We start from the raw sequence: 17,363 nt of genomic DNA on the forward strand, positions 1-17,363 counted from the left end.
AAAATGTGGATGTCCCCCCAGGGACAGCCTGAAAGAGGGAGGAGGCCAGGGAGCAGATGGTTACTTTCCACACAGATGTATTGTGGGAATGGAAGAGCTGAAAGGCCTCCAGGAAGAAATCTATCTATGCCTTGTCTGCATTACAGAAAGTAATATTCTGACCCATCTCTGGAAACTCATCAGCAGTCAAAATTAGCTACATGTAACTAATTCTGCCCTCTGATCCACAGATTTGTGTTCACAGCTGGAGAGCCCCTGATACTCCAAATAAACTAGTGGAAACTGGAAATTTTCTCCTTGCAGCTTACTAGGAGTGTGGATCACAGTTCGGAGCAGAAACAACAGCCTAACATTTCCCCCATGCATTCCCCAGCCAAATCCTGTCAGAAGAAACTGGTTCTCAAAGTGGCAGATGTCAGCTAGCAACACAGGCCTGAAAAAAATCTCCCATAAAAAAACCCATAGAAAAACCAAACCCTCTTGATAAATACTTTGCATAACCCTGTAGGATTACAGACAAACTTAAAAAAAAATTAATCAGGGAAAACAAGAAAATAAACATTTAGCCTGTAACACCTAACTTTAATACTTTTTAATACTTGATATGCAAAAAAAAAAAAAAAAAAGGTACCTGATCTATACCCAGACCTGAAATTTTTGGGTAGCCATTCTTCCAGGTATTACCCATCATTAAAGATAAGGTGGGAAATACATTCATCCAAGCTGCAAAGAAAAGCCACAGCATGGTGTTTATATACCACACAAGGCTCTGTACTCAGAGTGACATTAAATAGGTCTACGTGACACACCTGGAGGAACAATATGTCTAGGCTACATCATACTTCTCCACCTGCATTTCTCCATATAGGTAGGACACTAAGGGATATTGGTATGAATTTTGTGCAAAGAAAAAGCAGGGAAACATACCAGCATAAAGTAATTTGAGTACCATGAAGGCAAACAGTTCTCATGGCAGCTAACCCATACTGGGCTGCAGCAGCACAAAGACAGTAAGTTCAAGAGAAGTGATTATTCCACTCTACTTGGTATTTGGAAGACCTTACCTGGACTACTGAGTTCAGTCTGGGCCTCCAGAACAAGACACCTACCAACAAACTAGAGGGAATCCAGGAAGGGCAACGGAGCTGGTGAAGGGCCTGGAGCACAAGTCTGATGAGGAACACAGCTGAGGGAACTGGGGGTGTTTAGTCTGGAGAAGAGAAGGCTCAGGGGGGACCTTATCGCTCTCTACAACTACCTGAAAGGAGGATGGGGCCAGGAGGTGGCTGGTCTCTGCTCCCAAGGAACAAGTGACAGGACAAGAGGAAACGGCCTCAAGCTGTGCCAGGGCAGGTTTAGTCTGGATATTAGGAACAGTTTCTTCCCCGAAAGGGTGGTCAGGCATTGGAACAGGCTGCCCAGGGCAGCGATGGAATCATCGTCCCTGGAAGTGTAGACCACGTAGACGAGGCCCTTAATGACATGGTTTAGTGGTGGCCTTGGCAGTGCTGGGGTAATGGATGGACTTGATTATCTTGAAGGTCTTTTCCAAACTGATTGATTCTGTGATTCTACTATCTAAATCCTGGAACAGACTGTTGTCAGAGGTGCACAACAAAGGAACAAAACCAAGCAGTCGCAAGTTGCAACTTGTTGAAAATTTTGCTCAAACTTTAGGAAAAAAACCTCAAAACAAACCGTCTTCCCCACAAGAGCCATGGAGCACACAAGCAGGTGGTACAGAGAAGCTGCGGGCTTCCCTCCTTGAGGATTTTCCAAACTGAGCAAAACTCCATGAAACCTAAAACTGAAGACAGCCCCCCGCTTTGAGCAAGAGGTTAAACAAAATGACCTCTAGAAATCCCATCCAAGCCAAATTTTTCCAAGATTCTGAGAAAAAAATATTCTAAGAAACTGTGAAAGTTATTAAATACAATATAAACCAGCTATAGTTTAATTGCACCAATAAGAACAAAACCATACACGCTGGCTGCATAGCCTTTCTTGTCTTAACAGCAGTTTTACCAGGCAGTTCTTTCTGTGCTGTAGAAAAGAGATGAGCATATAGCATTTAATTTACTATTTACAGCTATCTGCTACTAATGAGATCAGAAATGGAGCTAATACTGGAATACTTATAGTTCCAGAGTTGCTTTGTGACCACATTGTGGTTTAGATGATCTGCTTCCACAGTCTCATATGTCTCAGAAACTCAAGATCTGTGCTCTAAGCTGTAGCTGTTCTTTGGAAAACTAAGGAATTTTGCATCCACGAATCCTCTTCAGGTAAAGAACTTCCGTCACCCAGTAGCTAGATGAAAAGATATGCTCTTTCCTTTTCTATGGCCAAACTTCATGTTCAACAGGAAGGACAGAATATACTATTTAAGCTGATGACCTAACCATGTTTTTCAGCTGAGACTATGGCACAAAGTCTCTTACCTTATTTCTTGGTTTCTAGCATACATAACTTGCCATTCACATTTCATTCTCCTCTCACACCACTGACAGCATCACTTGAACTGACTCCAAACAAAAGGATATGATAGACTGTGTAACTACTCAGTCTACTACTAGGTTTTTCTACTTCTTCCCTCTGTCTGGAGGACCAGTGTTTGGGAAACAATAACCTTAGCCCAGGCCCCCCAGCCGATAAATACTAAAATAGCAAATACTGGCTGTAAGTAAGGTACAACATGCTGATACTCTGAGATCAAGCGCAACAAGTCTGAGAGCAAATAAATCACCATTGTGACGAGTAGTAACAATGAGTGCTTATCACAAATATGATTAGACACACTCTGGTCAGATCTGTCATTATCTCAACCTTTCGTGTCCCTGTTCGGGCGCCACAAAGAACTGTCGTGGTTTGAGCCCAGCCGGTAACTCAGAACCACACAGCCGCTCGCTCACTCCTCCCCTTCTTCCTCCCCTTCTTCCTCCCCCTACTCCCAGCAGGATGGGGAGGAGAATCGGAAGAATGTAACTCCCATGGGTTGAGATAAGAGCAGTCCCGCAACTAAGGTATAATACAAAACCACTACTGCTACCACCAGTGATAATAATGATTAGTGAAATAACAAGGGGAGAGGATACAATTGCTCACCACCCACCCACCGATACCCGGCCCGACCCGAGCAGTGATCTGGGCCTTCTGGGTAACTCCCCCGAGTTTATATAGTGGGCATGACGTGCTGTGGTATGGAATACCCCTTTGGCTAGTTTGGGTCAGGTGTCCTGTCTCTGCTTCCTCCCGGCTTCCCCTCCTCCCTGGCAGAGCATGAGACTGAGAAAGTCCTTGGTTGGAATAAACATTACTTAGCAACAACTAAAAACATCAGCGTTATCAGCGTTGTTCCCAGGCTGAAGGTTAAAAACACAGCACTGCACCAGCTACTAAGAAGGAGAAAAATGACTGCTATAACTGAACCTAGGACACCTAGCACATTCAAGTTTCCTCTATACTAAAGAAATAAAACTGTTGAGCCACAATAAGACCTTGCAGCTGTCAGCATATGGAACCACAGATGCAATTAGAGGCCACAAAAAAACCCCCACTAAGCATGTCCATCCCAAAAATCAAACCTACTCTGTTTTGAAGAAGCTTCAGTAATCAAACTGAGTTTGCCTTTGCACATGGCCTATACCTTGCAAGCCTTTTTATCCTTTTTCAGGGAAGATCCATCTGTGTGTTGCTACAGTGCATTTTTTGTAATGATCCTAAAACCTAGCATGGCTGGAAAACTGTATTACCTGATTTTCTTCCAAATATGACTCCATCTGAGCCCTCCAGCTATGACTAAAATAAAGAGACTCCAATTCACAAAGATCCAGTGAGACACTATCTTCAAATCTAAACACAATAGGTGAAGTTCTGCTCTATCCCCATTCTTTTTTCCTTTGCTGTTACTAAAGGTCTTCTCCTTCATTGCTGTTAAGCCATGAGACCACCCTGGTTTCTGCTGCATTCTACCCTTCCCCAGTGTGACTGACACTTATCCTGCACTCCAGAAAAAACCTGATCTTTAGTTACCAGTGGAAACAGGATGACATTTAAGATGGGGGGTGAGCAGAGAAGGAACTGAATATAACAATAAATCCAAGGATGACCAAGGATGGAGTGAGCAGGAAGTCCCCAAGAAAGTAATCTGAATGAAAGCAAAAAAAGCAGCAGGAACCTTCACTGTTACAGGTCTTAATTTGAGAATGAATATCACATTCATTCTCCAGACCAAAACCAACAGAGTCTTCAGGGTTTTGGTCATGTGCACTAATTGCAAATAGGATTTTTATTTTTAATAATTCTAACTCAAGCCAAAATTGGGCTCTCGTACATTAAAAAAACTCCTGCAAATCGTAGGCAAACATTCAAAGATGTCTTCAGATCTTGGAAGTTCTATAGGAAACCACAGGAAGGCCAAACTCAGGCTTCTGGAAAGACAGCTGCTGAGTTTGGTCATGATTTGTCTTGTGGTAGTCCAACGAGAAGAGCAGTATCAACGCAAAAGGAGGCCAGTTACATCCTCACTGTTAAATGGGCACGTCCAAAAGAGCAACAGAGATTCTTCATGATTAAGGGGACCTTGCAGTTCCCAACAGTCTCAAAAAAGGAAAAATGAAATATGGAATGGTTCCATAAGGCCCTTCTTGTACCTGGGGAGAATCATTTCCAAGCTTGGGACTGAACACTGTAAACCTGACGGACAAAACGTATTCTACCCATGCAGAAAAGACTTGTATACTTTACACTGTTGAAGTATGCCAATAAAGCAAGGTAGAGCTCATCCTCAGTATGTGCCTGCTCTCAATACATAAGCCTAGGCTGGGAACTGCACTGTTATTAGAGGATGCCTTGTGTGTAGTGAGAAAAATTCAAGTACACGTTCAGCTTCAGTCATGTAGTGCTCACCTCCAGGAACAAAGCATTCTGGTGCTCTAACCGTCTGTGTCATGTTTTAAAACGGATTTCCCTACCAGTTGGTAACGTAGCCTGGCTCCACACAGAGGAGTACATGCCTACGAATACTCGGCACCCACCATGCTTTAAACTAAGAAACTATCATTTAAATCTCACTGCTTCAGCAGAATTTGGCACAGGGAACTTCTCATCTCCCACAGATAAAGAGCTTTAAATGTTTTGTAATGGTTTTACTAAGAGGCTGCTGGATGAAAAACAGGAAACAGCTGGCTAGTCAATTACACTTTTAATTAAAGTTTCCTTTGATAAGCTGATACAGATTTAAGAATCCATTAAATGTGATGAAATTAACTTCTTAATTTTTCAACAAATCATTTCAGGCTTTCCTGTGAGATGTACAGGGATGCTTAAACACTGACATTTCTAGCATAATAAATACAAAAAGTGTTAGTAATTATGCCCTCTATATACAAATTATTCTTTTCATTGCCAAATTCCTGTAACTGAGTGGCACATTTTAACCACAAATGGATACTTACCTTGATATTCTATCAGAAGTTCATACAAGTGAAAAAGCAGGGAAGTTATTTTTCCCATGGCTTAATTTAGTATTTAACATATGGATGCATGTATTTAACATACTACTCATTTTTCATACTATTGCTTTGCTAGGATTTATGATCAATGAGCCAACAGCAAAAAGCTAGATTATTTTTCAAATGGAACATATATTTGAAAGAGACAGATGAAGGCAGTGCAGGTTTAATGGTATACTTTTTAAGAAAAAGAAAAAAAAGAAAAGAAAAAGCAGATCAAGATTCAAAACTGAATTTATCTCGTATTTACACTGTGGAGGCTGTGATTTGAGTGAATGCTCTCTCTGACAATGGTTCAGCCCAAAATGTAATTTTCAATACCCCTCTACTGCACTCTGGGAAGACCCCCCTTGCAGTCCTGCGTCCAGCTCTGAGGCAACAACACAAGAGGGACGTGGAGCCGTACAGTTAGAGTTACTGGGTTACAGCTCCAGTGCCTAAAAGGGCTGACAGGAAAGATGGGAACATACTACTAGGGCCTGTTTCAATAGGACAAGGGATAATGGTTTTAAACTAAAAGAGGAAAGATTCAGACTAGATATAAGGAAGAATTTTTTTTATTATGAGGGTGGTGAAACACTGACACAGATTACACTGAAGTGGTAAATACCTCATCCCTGGAAACATTCAAGGCCTGGCTGGATGGGGTCTGACCAACCTGATCTAGTTGAAGATGTCCCAGCTCACTGCAGGGACAAGATGACCTTTAAAGGTCCCTTCCAACCAAAACTATTCTATGACTCTATGAATACCACCTTGCTCTTCACAGTGTTTTCGTGGTTCTTCCTCAGGTCCTAAAAAGAGGTGTTTAGTAAAATGAGAAATGCATAGCTCAAAAGCGGTATAAGACATGCAGTGAAATGGTGTGAAGTACAAAAAACCCAGTGAAGCTGTCCAGGAAGTTTATCCTTCCTTCTCAGAACCCTGCACTTTACCAGCCTATGTGAAAGATGAAGAAAAGTAGAAGGGTCTGACTTACATCTACCCTAGGATCTATCTAGAGACCTACTACTTCTCACTCCATCTTAAGGCCCTTGTCAGCCATGACTTTGTATAGGTTTATGTAAAGGAAAAGAACAGCGTCAAGCCGTCTGTGGCAAGCAGTGCCTGAAACCTTGCAAGAAATTGGGACAAGAGCACCCTAGATACAGGAAACAAATGGCAGAAACAAGAAGAGGTGGCAAAGATGCAAGAAAGCAGGTAAAACAGTTGTAAGCAAACAGGCAGAAGGGATGGAAGGGCAGACAGTTATCTTCCATCTGACAAGAAGCAAGAGAGACAGGTACAACATAAAAAACAAAGAGGAACAGCTTCAAGTATATTTGCTAGAAATTGTTTTTAAGTCATCTGTGTGCCTCTGCAGAAAGATTCTTTCACGTAAATGGAAAGCAAACATACCTGAAATCTTTTTATGTTAAAAAATACTGTATTACTAAGCTTTGTACTAGAAGAGTTAATTACTATAGCGATGATTTCAAATTCTTTATTAAGAACTGAGAAAGTATCCATGTAAATATAGAAGCAAACTTAAGTATGCATTTCTAACAATCATTTTTACTATTCCAAATTCTCAGATGAAGAATCTATGCTTAAAGTAGACTCTTCACAACTAATTTACTGAAAGCTTCTTACCTATGCCATACATTGAGAACATCTGTTAAAAGAGAAAAATGTTGAACCAGTCAAGCACAAAATTAAACTGTTAAAAGATAGCCTAGAAGATAAAGCTTGTTCTGTTTTGCAGTCCAGTAGATTGATGGCACATAAAAACCCATTTCAGTTCATTTTCTTCAAAATTAAGAAAATTAATATATTCTGATTTTATGAAAAATAAATACATTCATGGCCTTTTTCTCTTCCCTGACTTGGGAGGGGTTAGGAACCACTCTCACAAGCACATTCTTCTTCTTCTCACTCCAGTACCATTGCTGTCTGCATGTCAAACACACTTGTTTCACATCACTATATTGTTTTAATTAAAATTGCTGTATTTCTAACTCTTAGCACTAACAATGAGGGCTGGAAATGTGGGAAAAGATGTTGTAATGTTCTGGTTGTAAGAGCAAGTTGGCATCAAACATACATATTCTGCTTCACAATGCACTACCTCCTCTACAGATAGTCAAACTGTACACATGCATTTACCCTTACAAAGATACACTTAGACTACCTCTTGATGAAAATAGATAAATCAACTTCCCATTTAGAACACAAGAATATGCACACTGGAAGTTAGCATGGACAACGTGCAGGACAGCCTAGAGTAGGGAGTTAACAACAGCAAAGTGCTGATGTAACTGGATGTAGCTCCAGATGTAACTGGAACCCTCAAAAAGGATTTTACTTTGATTCAAAACTAACTTTCACTACAAACAGAGTTGCCAGTTATGTTTGGAGTTTGGCTATTCTTAAGAAAAGCTGCTGGGAGATTGAGATGAGATCTTAGGAAGAAGTTCTTCCCTGTGAGGGTGGTGAGGCCCTGGTACAGGTTGCCCAGAGAAGCTGTGGCTGCCCCATCCCTGGCAGTGCTCGAGGCCAGGTTGGACGGGGCTTGGAGCAACGTGGTCTAGTGGAAGGTGTCCCTGCCCATGGCAGGGGGTTGGAACTGGATGAGCTTAAAGGTCCCTTCCAACCCAAACCGGTCTGTGATTCTATGACTCTATGAAAATTTCCAATGTGTATAACACCTACACTAGCTTATCAGTAAAGCAAACCTCCATTAGCAAATGTTCTCTTTTTTGAATTATAACTGCATTATCTGAAAATTGGAAATTAAATTACTAACATGAATCACATGATATCACTAATACATATAACAATGTTGGATTGTTAAATTTTTTTATCTCAAATAAAAAATATAAAATGTAAATATGTGAACTGTTACTTCAAATTAGGATATTAACTTGGGAATTGATTAGCATGTCATTAACCTGGTCTAGTGGAAGATGTCCCTGCTCATTGCAGAGAGGTTGGACTACATGACTTTCGAAGGTCCCTTCCAACTCAAACTGTTCCATGATTCTATGATTATCTACCAAGACACCTAATGCACCACAATTATTTTCCTCACATATACCTAGGGAAAATCAGTTATTGCTCCCTCCCCAGAACCTGGACCAGCAGCGCTCCAGCAGGGTGGTGCCACCTCCTGGAGGACAGAGGTGTGGAGGTCCAGGCTCTCACCTGGGTTTGTAATTGTGAGCTTCAGCACCCTTCCCTGGCTAAGAACCTTTGGTGGCTGCTGTGAAAAGTCAGCTGTATAGAAACATGTACTGAGTGAAATAAGCACATAACATCATAACGATCAGAGAGGACAACAAAAAGTAGAATCGCTTACATGTCACCTCCTGCAGTTTCTGATCTATAATTACTGATCTGTAACAAAAAAATCAAATAGGTGACAAAACATGAAAAAAAGATGTTTTAATGTTTTAGTTTTCCTGCTTTTTTCAATAAGGTGGGTTTTTTAACTAAAAATTTAATTTTTTGACAGTAAGAAACTGCACAAGCACCAAGATCAATTTAATCATTTTTCAATTTAAATACAGGGTGGGGGTGGGGGGAAGCCAAAATCATGAATATCACCACTTATTACTGCAAAAAAGCCACAGATACAGCTCCTGAATACAGCATGTTTTCCATGTTCATCTATGCAAAACAACTGAGCTACAGTATGACCGATATTCTTCATCAGCTCTCCATACTCAGTTACCCAGGCCATGAATTGGATTATTAGCAGTGCAAAAAGCCTCTTTAGCCAGTAAACATCTGTTCAGTGATGCATTTGGTTTTTGTATTTACAGAAAATCGCTCACACACTGGTTTTGTACTTTACTTGCTTTTTTCCTGCTGCAAATCTAACTGCTTGTAGCTTCCATTTATACAAAACATTCTCAAGATGTTTGACACAGCTTGCCTTTCACTTAAAAATCCATGGGAATATTATAAGCTATACAAACCATGAAATCACTAGGTTTTATGATTATCAACCCTTTAGACACCTTTCACTCCTAAGCAATTTCATCTGCAGTACTGTTTACTCTCACTGTAACCATTTGGTGTCTTGCTTTTGCCACTACAAGTGGTTCTGTCTTTGCTCACCTACAAACCTTACGAGCTGAGCTACATAAATACATGCACATAATTGCTCCCTATTAAAAAAAAAAAAAAAAGAAAATCCTCAACATTAACTACATGAAAACATCCTCTGACCTGAGCAACCAGCAGCCACATATAAAGATCCACAAAATTAAAAGCATTCTGTATTCATTAACAAGACTTCCCTGAGTTCATTCTGTCTGAGTCTCCACTTCTTGATTGATGACATAAATCCATAACTCTATCCATGAAAGCAATTAGCAATGAACAGCACTATTGACGAAGGCATGTAACATCTCAGTCCTACACCCTTTACAAGTTAACTAATACAGCTGTACTTCCCAAGGAACCCACAGCACTGCAGCACCACACATACTAAAACAAAAAAGCCAAAGGACATCTCATTCTTGATTTCTATGAACGACAGTTCAGGGGAGTAGAATGACAAGAAACAACCAATCAGCGGTCAAATATCACCACCAGCTAATGCTTTGGGCTGGTGAGAGATCACGTCGGGGTGAAACTAGAGAGTAACACACCTGTGGCGCAATGCAGGTACCTGAAAGACCACGACTCATGAAGCTAAAGGCAGAAGTCACTGCTAAAACAGAGCGGGTATCAGCACTGCACTGGCTTAACTGTAAGCAGAAAGAGCTTGAAATGTTATCTGTAAAGGTCCTTAAACACAAAGAAAAAGGAGTGGGCTGCATGTGATGACAGAGGGTCAGCTGCTTGAGGGATTTGATCACACCGGTGAGCAGGGAGGATGATTTCAGTACTCAATGGATTTGAAAAAGAAAGGAATTCCAGGGAGCAAACCCCAAGGCAAAGACAACATTGCACTACTCAAGCAAAAACAGAAACCTGAATGACATGATCAGAAGGAATAAAATCTTAAGACATATTACAGGAGAACAATAGCAGACCTACCTGCAGCCTAAACAAAGCAGTGTGTGATGGACGTTGTGTCAAAACTGCCTCCCAGATTACAGGCCCAAGCTAAAAGAGGGAGGACATTATGCTCTGCAAACAGAATAAAGTGAAAAATCTGTGGGCATAGACAAGAGGTTAGTTACTGATTCCAGACTGCTGGCCAGACGTCAAACAAGACATGTAAAAAAGAATCCCAAAACAGTGCAGACTTAGGTGAAATGAAGCTTTGTATTGGAAGTGAAGTACTTGTGATCAATGTGTTTTTACATGGTGCCAAAGGATGCTACAGAATAAAATATTACATAAAAAAGTGCAAGTGGAAAAAAATTTAAAGAGGAGTACTGGGCCACCCTTAAGATGTGCTGGATTTTTCAAAGAAACAAAAAAGGGGTATGTGAGAAGAGCAACCAAAAGGGAAAGGAGCCTCAAAAATAATTTGAGGAAGACCAGTACATGCAATCTTTCAAAGCAGCCAATGTTAAGGAAAATGGGTACTGACCCTTGACTAGGAAGAGCTTAGAGTACAAAACACAATGTTTCCCTGTAAAAACATGTATTTTTTCAAGGCACGAATGTTTTCTTGGTTTTCTAGAAGGAAAGAAACTAAAAGTGTGAAAGATTTTCCTCCACCCAGGCCAGCAGTTGTGAACAGATGTTACTAACGGGTCAGGAACACAGTACCCACCAGAACAGTTTGTCCTGAACCAGTTTCTGTAACAGACTTTTAACTTACGCTTTCGTTTTAAAGGCAGACACTCCACCAAAACTGACGTCCAGTTCAGTATCCTCAAATAGTATTTATTAGTCATTAAATCTGTCCTTCAATAGTAGTTTCTAGTTATTAACTTTCATGCAAAAATGTGCACAATATCAAAATAGAAGTACCAGTAAATAATGTGAGTGGCACAGCTGAACGTGGACATAGCTGTGGTGGCAATGGGGAGGGAACAGAAAGAGGAAGTCATAGCATTCCATAAGGAGAAATAGGTACATTATGTATGTTTTCTCTTTTTAGAATAAAGGCAGAGAGACATGTACACCAGCATATAATATTCATATTTGGTCTTTGTAGAAAAAAGATAGAAATGGAAGGAAAGCACACAGATACTTTCAACTCTGTCAGTATAACCAGGCATGACTCCTCTCATAAAGCTGTAGTGGTTTATCTCGACTAAACATTTTAATTTCTTTTTTTAAGAACCATCAACACACTCTTTTTTCAAGAGTCACTCAGTGCGAAGTTCTAATACACAACATCTAAAACCAAATCATCGCCTGTGTAACTCAGAGAAACCCCTGCAGCAGTTCTTACATGGCATGGGCATGCAGCAAACACAAAGACCCTTCTCTTATCCACTCCAACCTGTACACCTTCTGAGACTACTTTTCTCTTCCATGTGTACCCTGTTTTCACAAATTCAGTGATTTTCCACTTCATGAGGAGCATTCTTGAAACACAAGATCTATTTCATATGTGTTTAGTCAGAAAGGTCTTCCAAAACATTCTTGAAATGAAAACTTTCCCAGCTAACAGACAAATCTCATCATCAGGAGTAATTAGAAAAAGCAGACTAAGAATGAAATTACCAGCTAATAGACAATAACCAAAATTGAATAATTTAGACCACCCAATATGCACTAAAATAAGATTACTGCGTGTAGAAAAGCAATTACATAAAAACTGAAGCCTAGTTAAAAGCACAAGAAAGCAGGATACTGGAACCACTTTAAATACTTCAGGGCCCTCTAGCGGTTTAATCCTTCATATGAGAAAATCCCTGAAGAATTGGTTTTGAAATAGGACTACTGAAGGGTACTAATGTGCTTTATTTTTACCACTCCCATGTAATTAAGGACATTTAGGCTGGCAAGCTGCCTAGAAAATTGCCAGAAAGAGGAAAAACCTACAAACTAATACCTGTTCACAAAATCAACTAATGGGTGGTATTTTTTTTATGTCAGAAGTTAGTTACTAACATTCTCATCTGTGTACAACACAAAAAAAAACCAAAAACCCACCAACAAAAAAGTCGCTCTCTTGAACCTGCATCAGAATTACCTCAACCTGCAACGGTAACATTTCTTTTTGAAAAATGCATTTGCTTTGTTGGCTTATTACATCGTTCTACCTTCCTCTGGTTTCCACAAAACCGTCAGCGCAACACAACACAACAAAGAAAACAAAACCAACAAAACAACAAAGCAAACAAATAAAACTAAGAATTGCTGATCTTCATTGTGGTACACTTAGAAATGTTTTGGGCATACACCTATAGAATTAATTTGCTAAAGTTACCAAAGTAAAAGGATTAGCAAAGCAAAAACGTCCAACTGTTCACAACTGGAAAAGGTCAGTTACTTCCTAATCTGGTATTTTATTTGGCCAAGTCTTAATAAGCCATTTTACTGCCAGGAAATAGATTGATACTGCTTGCTCAGTGCATCTAATAAGAGCTAACCTTTTCAACTCCTATGGCTTTGCAGTCCATACATGAGCTGAGGGAACAAAAGAGCCTAGTATGTCAAGAGCACACTACACTACAAGTGGAAGTGCCACAACACCTCTGAATGGTGATGAATACACCACTCTCACAAGGAACATTTTCCTAAGATTCCCAAGACCAAATCAGACGTTTTCAGTCCCTCGTCTCAGTCTTGCCTGTCACATACACATGCCCTTGAAAGCTTCATAGCTGAGTAGAGCAACATCTGTGCAAGTTCCCATAGTGTGCCACAATATCACAGAACCCCAGAATGGTTTTCAGGTTAAAAAGGACCTTCAAGTTCATCCAGTTCCAACCCCCTGCCATGGGCAGGGATACCTTCCACTAGACCAGGTTGCTCCAAGCCCCGTCCAACCTGGCCTTGAGCACTGCCAGGGATGGGGCAGCCACAGCTTCTCTGAGCAACCTGTGCCAGGGCCTCACCACCCTCACAGGGAAGAACTTCTCCCTGAGAGCTCATCTCAATCTCCCCTCTGTCAGGTTAAAGCCATTCCCCTTGTCCTGTCCCTACAGGCCCTTGTCAAAAGCCCCTCTCTAGATTTCTTGTCAGCCCCTTTAGGCACTGGAGCTGCTCTAAAGTCTCCCTGGAGCCTTCTCTTCTCCAGGCTGAAGCAGCCCAGCTCTCTCAGCCTGTCTCCAGAGCAGAGCTGCTCCACTCCTTGCAGCATCTCCGTGGCCTCCCCTGGACTTGCTCCAACAGCTCCACGTCCCTCCTGTGTTGTTGCCCCAGAGATGGATGCAGGACTGCAGGGGAGAAGTCTCACCAGGACAGAGAAGAGGGGGAAACATCTTCTCCCGATGACTTGCCTACCCACCATTTCACGTCAACTTTATCTCCTTTTTAGTAAAGGGGGATGAAGAAGGATTACACTGCCAGGTGGGGAAAGGAATGCCTGTGGAACAGACTGATAAAGTAACTCAGCCATCAAGAGCATGAAAGGAAGCTACAAGATGATGATTTGGGCAGAGTTGAAGTGAGGTACAAAATGTACAGAGTTGACTTCTTCAAATTACATCCTACTCTTGCTTCATTCCACCATGTAACTGATACAGAAAACATCTAACAAATTTACTCTTGAAATACAAAACAAGAACACAAAATATAAACAGATGATCAGTCACAGTACTTCACAACACAATACACAAGCTTGTATCCAAGTTCAAGACAGTGTAATATGACAAACAGAATGAAATACTGGAATGCCATCCAGAGGCACCTTGACACGCTTGAGAGGTGGGCCAGTGCCAACCTCATGGAGTTCAACCAAGCCAAATGCAAGGTCCTACACCTGGGTCGGGGCAATCCCAGGCACCGCTACAGGTTGGGCGGAGAAGAGATTCGGAGCAGCCCTGCAGAAAAGGACTTGGGGGTGTTGGCTGATGAGAAACTGAACATGATCCAGCTTCAGTGTGCACTCGCAGCCCAGAAAGCCAACCGTATCCTGGGCTGCATCAAAAGCAGCGTGACCAGCAGGTCAAAGGAGGTGATCCTGTCCCTCTACTCTGCTCTCGTGAGACCTCAGCATTCACGAGGTGTGTGGAGTACTGTGAACAGTTCTGGTGTCCTCAACATAAAAAGGACATGGAGCTGTTGGAACAAGTCCAGAGGAGGGCCACAAGGATGATCAGGGGGCTGGAGCACCTCCTGTATGAAGACAGGCTGAGAAAGTTGGGCCTGTTCAGCCTGGAGAAGAGAAGCTGCGTGGAGACCTCATAGCAGCCTTCCAATATCTGAAGGGGGCCTACAGGGATGCTAAGGAGGGACTCTTCATTAGGGACTGTAGTGATAGGACAAGGGGCAATGGGTTCAAACTTAAACAGGGGAAGTTTAGAGTAGATAGAAGGAAGCTCTTTACTGTGAGGGTGGTGAAGCACTCGAATGGGTTGCCCACGGAAGTTGTGAATGCTTCATCCCCGCTGGTGTTCAAGCCCAGCTTAGACGGAGTCTTGGGTGACATGGTCTAGTGTGAGGTTTCCCTGCCCATGGCATGGGCATTGCAACTAGATGATCTTAAGGTCCCTTCCAACCCTGACTATTCTATGATTCTATGATAAATACCACTTGCAAAAGTTTTGTATGCCTATCTACATTAATACACAGTTTCATGCCTTTTAGAGATCTTCAGACTATGACAAACAAGAAAAACAGCCACATAATACCACTTTTCAATACAAAGATAAGTGCATGAGCTCTGAAATAAATCCAACAGGTCACATCATTGGGCGTGTGTGAGCAAGTCTATCTAAATGAACACAGAAATGTGCAGCTGCACAAATCTCTCACAGACCGAAGTCATAAATTTCAGTCTAAATACAATTTAAGAATGAGTGCCCACAACTCAGTGGGCTGTGGGGAATTTTCAGCCCAGTAGCAAACTACAGTCATTCTGAAATGGGCCATTACAGAACTACACATCCATACTTGCTTCTGGATCTAAATTCCATCAATAGCTATGTTGCAATTAAAAAAAAAGGCAAAAAAACCCAAGCAATAAAATTCCCATAGAACATACCTCATGGAGGTTATACTGTTGATGAGCTTTTCAGATTGATCTGATAAGCTAGATGGAAGTATTATTTCAACTGGCTGCAGGCGCAAAACCCGGCTCTCTAATTCTGAGCGAGATGCACAGTCCCGAAAACTGTCAAAAATCACTTCTCCAGTAGTTGGTTGGACTGCCTGTCAAATTAAAAAAAATTAAAAAAAAAAAAAAATTAATTTTCAGGGGGTATTTCAGTGACTCACACTGTTAAGCCCAAAGATTATGGTGTATAGCACAAAATTATACAGCACCCGCATGGTTAGTGAAAGTGGCAGATGCACTTGCTATCATCAGATCATCACTGTTAACTTTTATTACTAGGCAAATGTATATAATTGGAAGTCTATGGAAGGTGCATGCAGTTCAGCCTGGAAACTCATCCTAGCACTCCCAGCTACAGTGTGACAGTCAAACACAAGCAAAATCGAGATGGTTTTAAATTAATGAATTACAAGCAGGCTGGTCTTCAGTTATCACACAGAGATGACATCTTATCTAAACTGCACTTTGTTAACAAAAAACCCCCCCAAAACAATAAACAAAAGTCCCAAGGAATCTAAAAGAACAATTACGAATTTAAGAAGACAACCACCCACCTCTCAAAAACCCTAAGAAAACACCACCCCAAAAAAACCCATACGAACCTTAAGATACCGATTCCCCTGAGAAACTGACTTACCATGATGCCTATGACAATGTCACCTTTCTTTCGGCCTTTCAAGTTTTCTCCATTTTCACAGATACAGAGGAGGTAGTTATCAGGGACATCTGTTGTTACATCTTCAACATCTAGAGAATCATCTAGCTTCAGCAAAGGGTTCACATGTAACAAACGTTAAAAAAAAAAATAATCCTACACAGACATTGGTGGATTATTCACACGTCCTTCTAGACCTAAGTCCTTCTCAAATGTATTTTGTGACTCCTGCTCCGATTTGGGTGCTATGTCAGAAGTCTAACCAGCAGCTCATTCTGCACATGGGCTGCTTCACCTTGCCACTTTGACTTTATATCCACAAACCATATGCACACAACAATAAAAAAATAACCGCAACTGTCATGCAGCAACTAAAAAGCAAACAATTCCCTGAGTTAAGCAAAAGTCTAGATCTCAGCAGGAGTGTTAGGTGCACTGAAAACTTGCTGCACATATATCCACCAGCTTGGGTCATACTGCTGAGCCTGCTTTCATCCAGTTTGCCAACCATTACAAGAAGGTCTGCAAGTATACTAGCAGTTTTCCAACATAATCATCATAGAATCACAGACTGAAGGGACCTTAAGGCTCATCCAGTTCCAACCCCCTGCCACAGGCAGGGACACCTTCCATCAGACCAGGTTGCTCCAAGCCCCATCCAACCTGGCCTTGAGCACTGCCAGGGATGGGGCAGCCACAGCTTCTCTGGGCAACCTGTGCCAGGGCCTCACTACCGTCACAGGGAGGAACCTCTGCCTAAGAGCTCATCTCAGTCTCCCTTCTGTCAGGTTAAAGCCATTCCCCCTTGTCCTGTCCCTAGAGGCCCTTGTCCAAAGCCCCTCTCCAGCTTTCTTGTAGCCCCTTTAGGCACTGGAGCTGCTCTAAGGTGTCCCCTTAAGGAGCCTTCTCTTCTGCAGGCTGAAGCAGCCCAGCTCTCTCAGCCTGTCTCCAGAGCAGAGCTGCTCCAGCCCTCGCAGCATCTCTGTGGACCTACTGAAGTGCAACCTCATAGGTATTAATCTAACGGTCTTTTTAATCTAACAATCTTTTTAGCTCTTGATATCTAGTAGGTACT

At 41.6% G+C, this 17,363-nt stretch overlaps 2 protein-coding genes across 10 annotated transcripts in view; both read right to left on the reverse strand.

Annotated features, from left to right (window-relative positions):
* Window positions 1-17,363, reverse strand: part of ATP6AP1L (ATPase H+ transporting accessory protein 1 like) — a 756,678-nt gene that overhangs the window by 704,055 nt on the left and 35,260 nt on the right. The window lies entirely within an intron of this gene.
* Window positions 1-17,363, reverse strand: part of MSH3 (mutS homolog 3) — a 109,346-nt gene that overhangs the window by 82,937 nt on the left and 9,046 nt on the right. For 7 of the 8 annotated variants that reach the window (XR_003989187.1, XM_030470271.1, XM_030470270.1 and 4 more), the window contains 2 exons: window positions 16,271-16,416; window positions 15,562-15,728 (listed from right to left, as the gene is read on the reverse strand). Coding sequence is in view for 7 of the 8 variants with exons in the window: in XM_030470271.1 (XP_030326131.1) it covers window positions 15,562-15,728; window positions 16,271-16,416 (313 nt within the window). In the remaining variant the exon portion in view is untranslated. The remainder of the gene's footprint in view (window positions 1-15,561; window positions 15,729-16,270; window positions 16,417-17,363) is intronic. The other variant, XM_030470274.1, reaches the window with a different exon arrangement.

The sequence above is a fragment of the Strigops habroptila genome, chromosome Z (assembly GCF_004027225.2).
Source record: "Strigops habroptila isolate Jane chromosome Z, bStrHab1.2.pri, whole genome shotgun sequence".
In the NCBI taxonomy this organism is placed as follows: Eukaryota; Metazoa; Chordata; class Aves; order Psittaciformes; family Psittacidae; genus Strigops; species Strigops habroptila.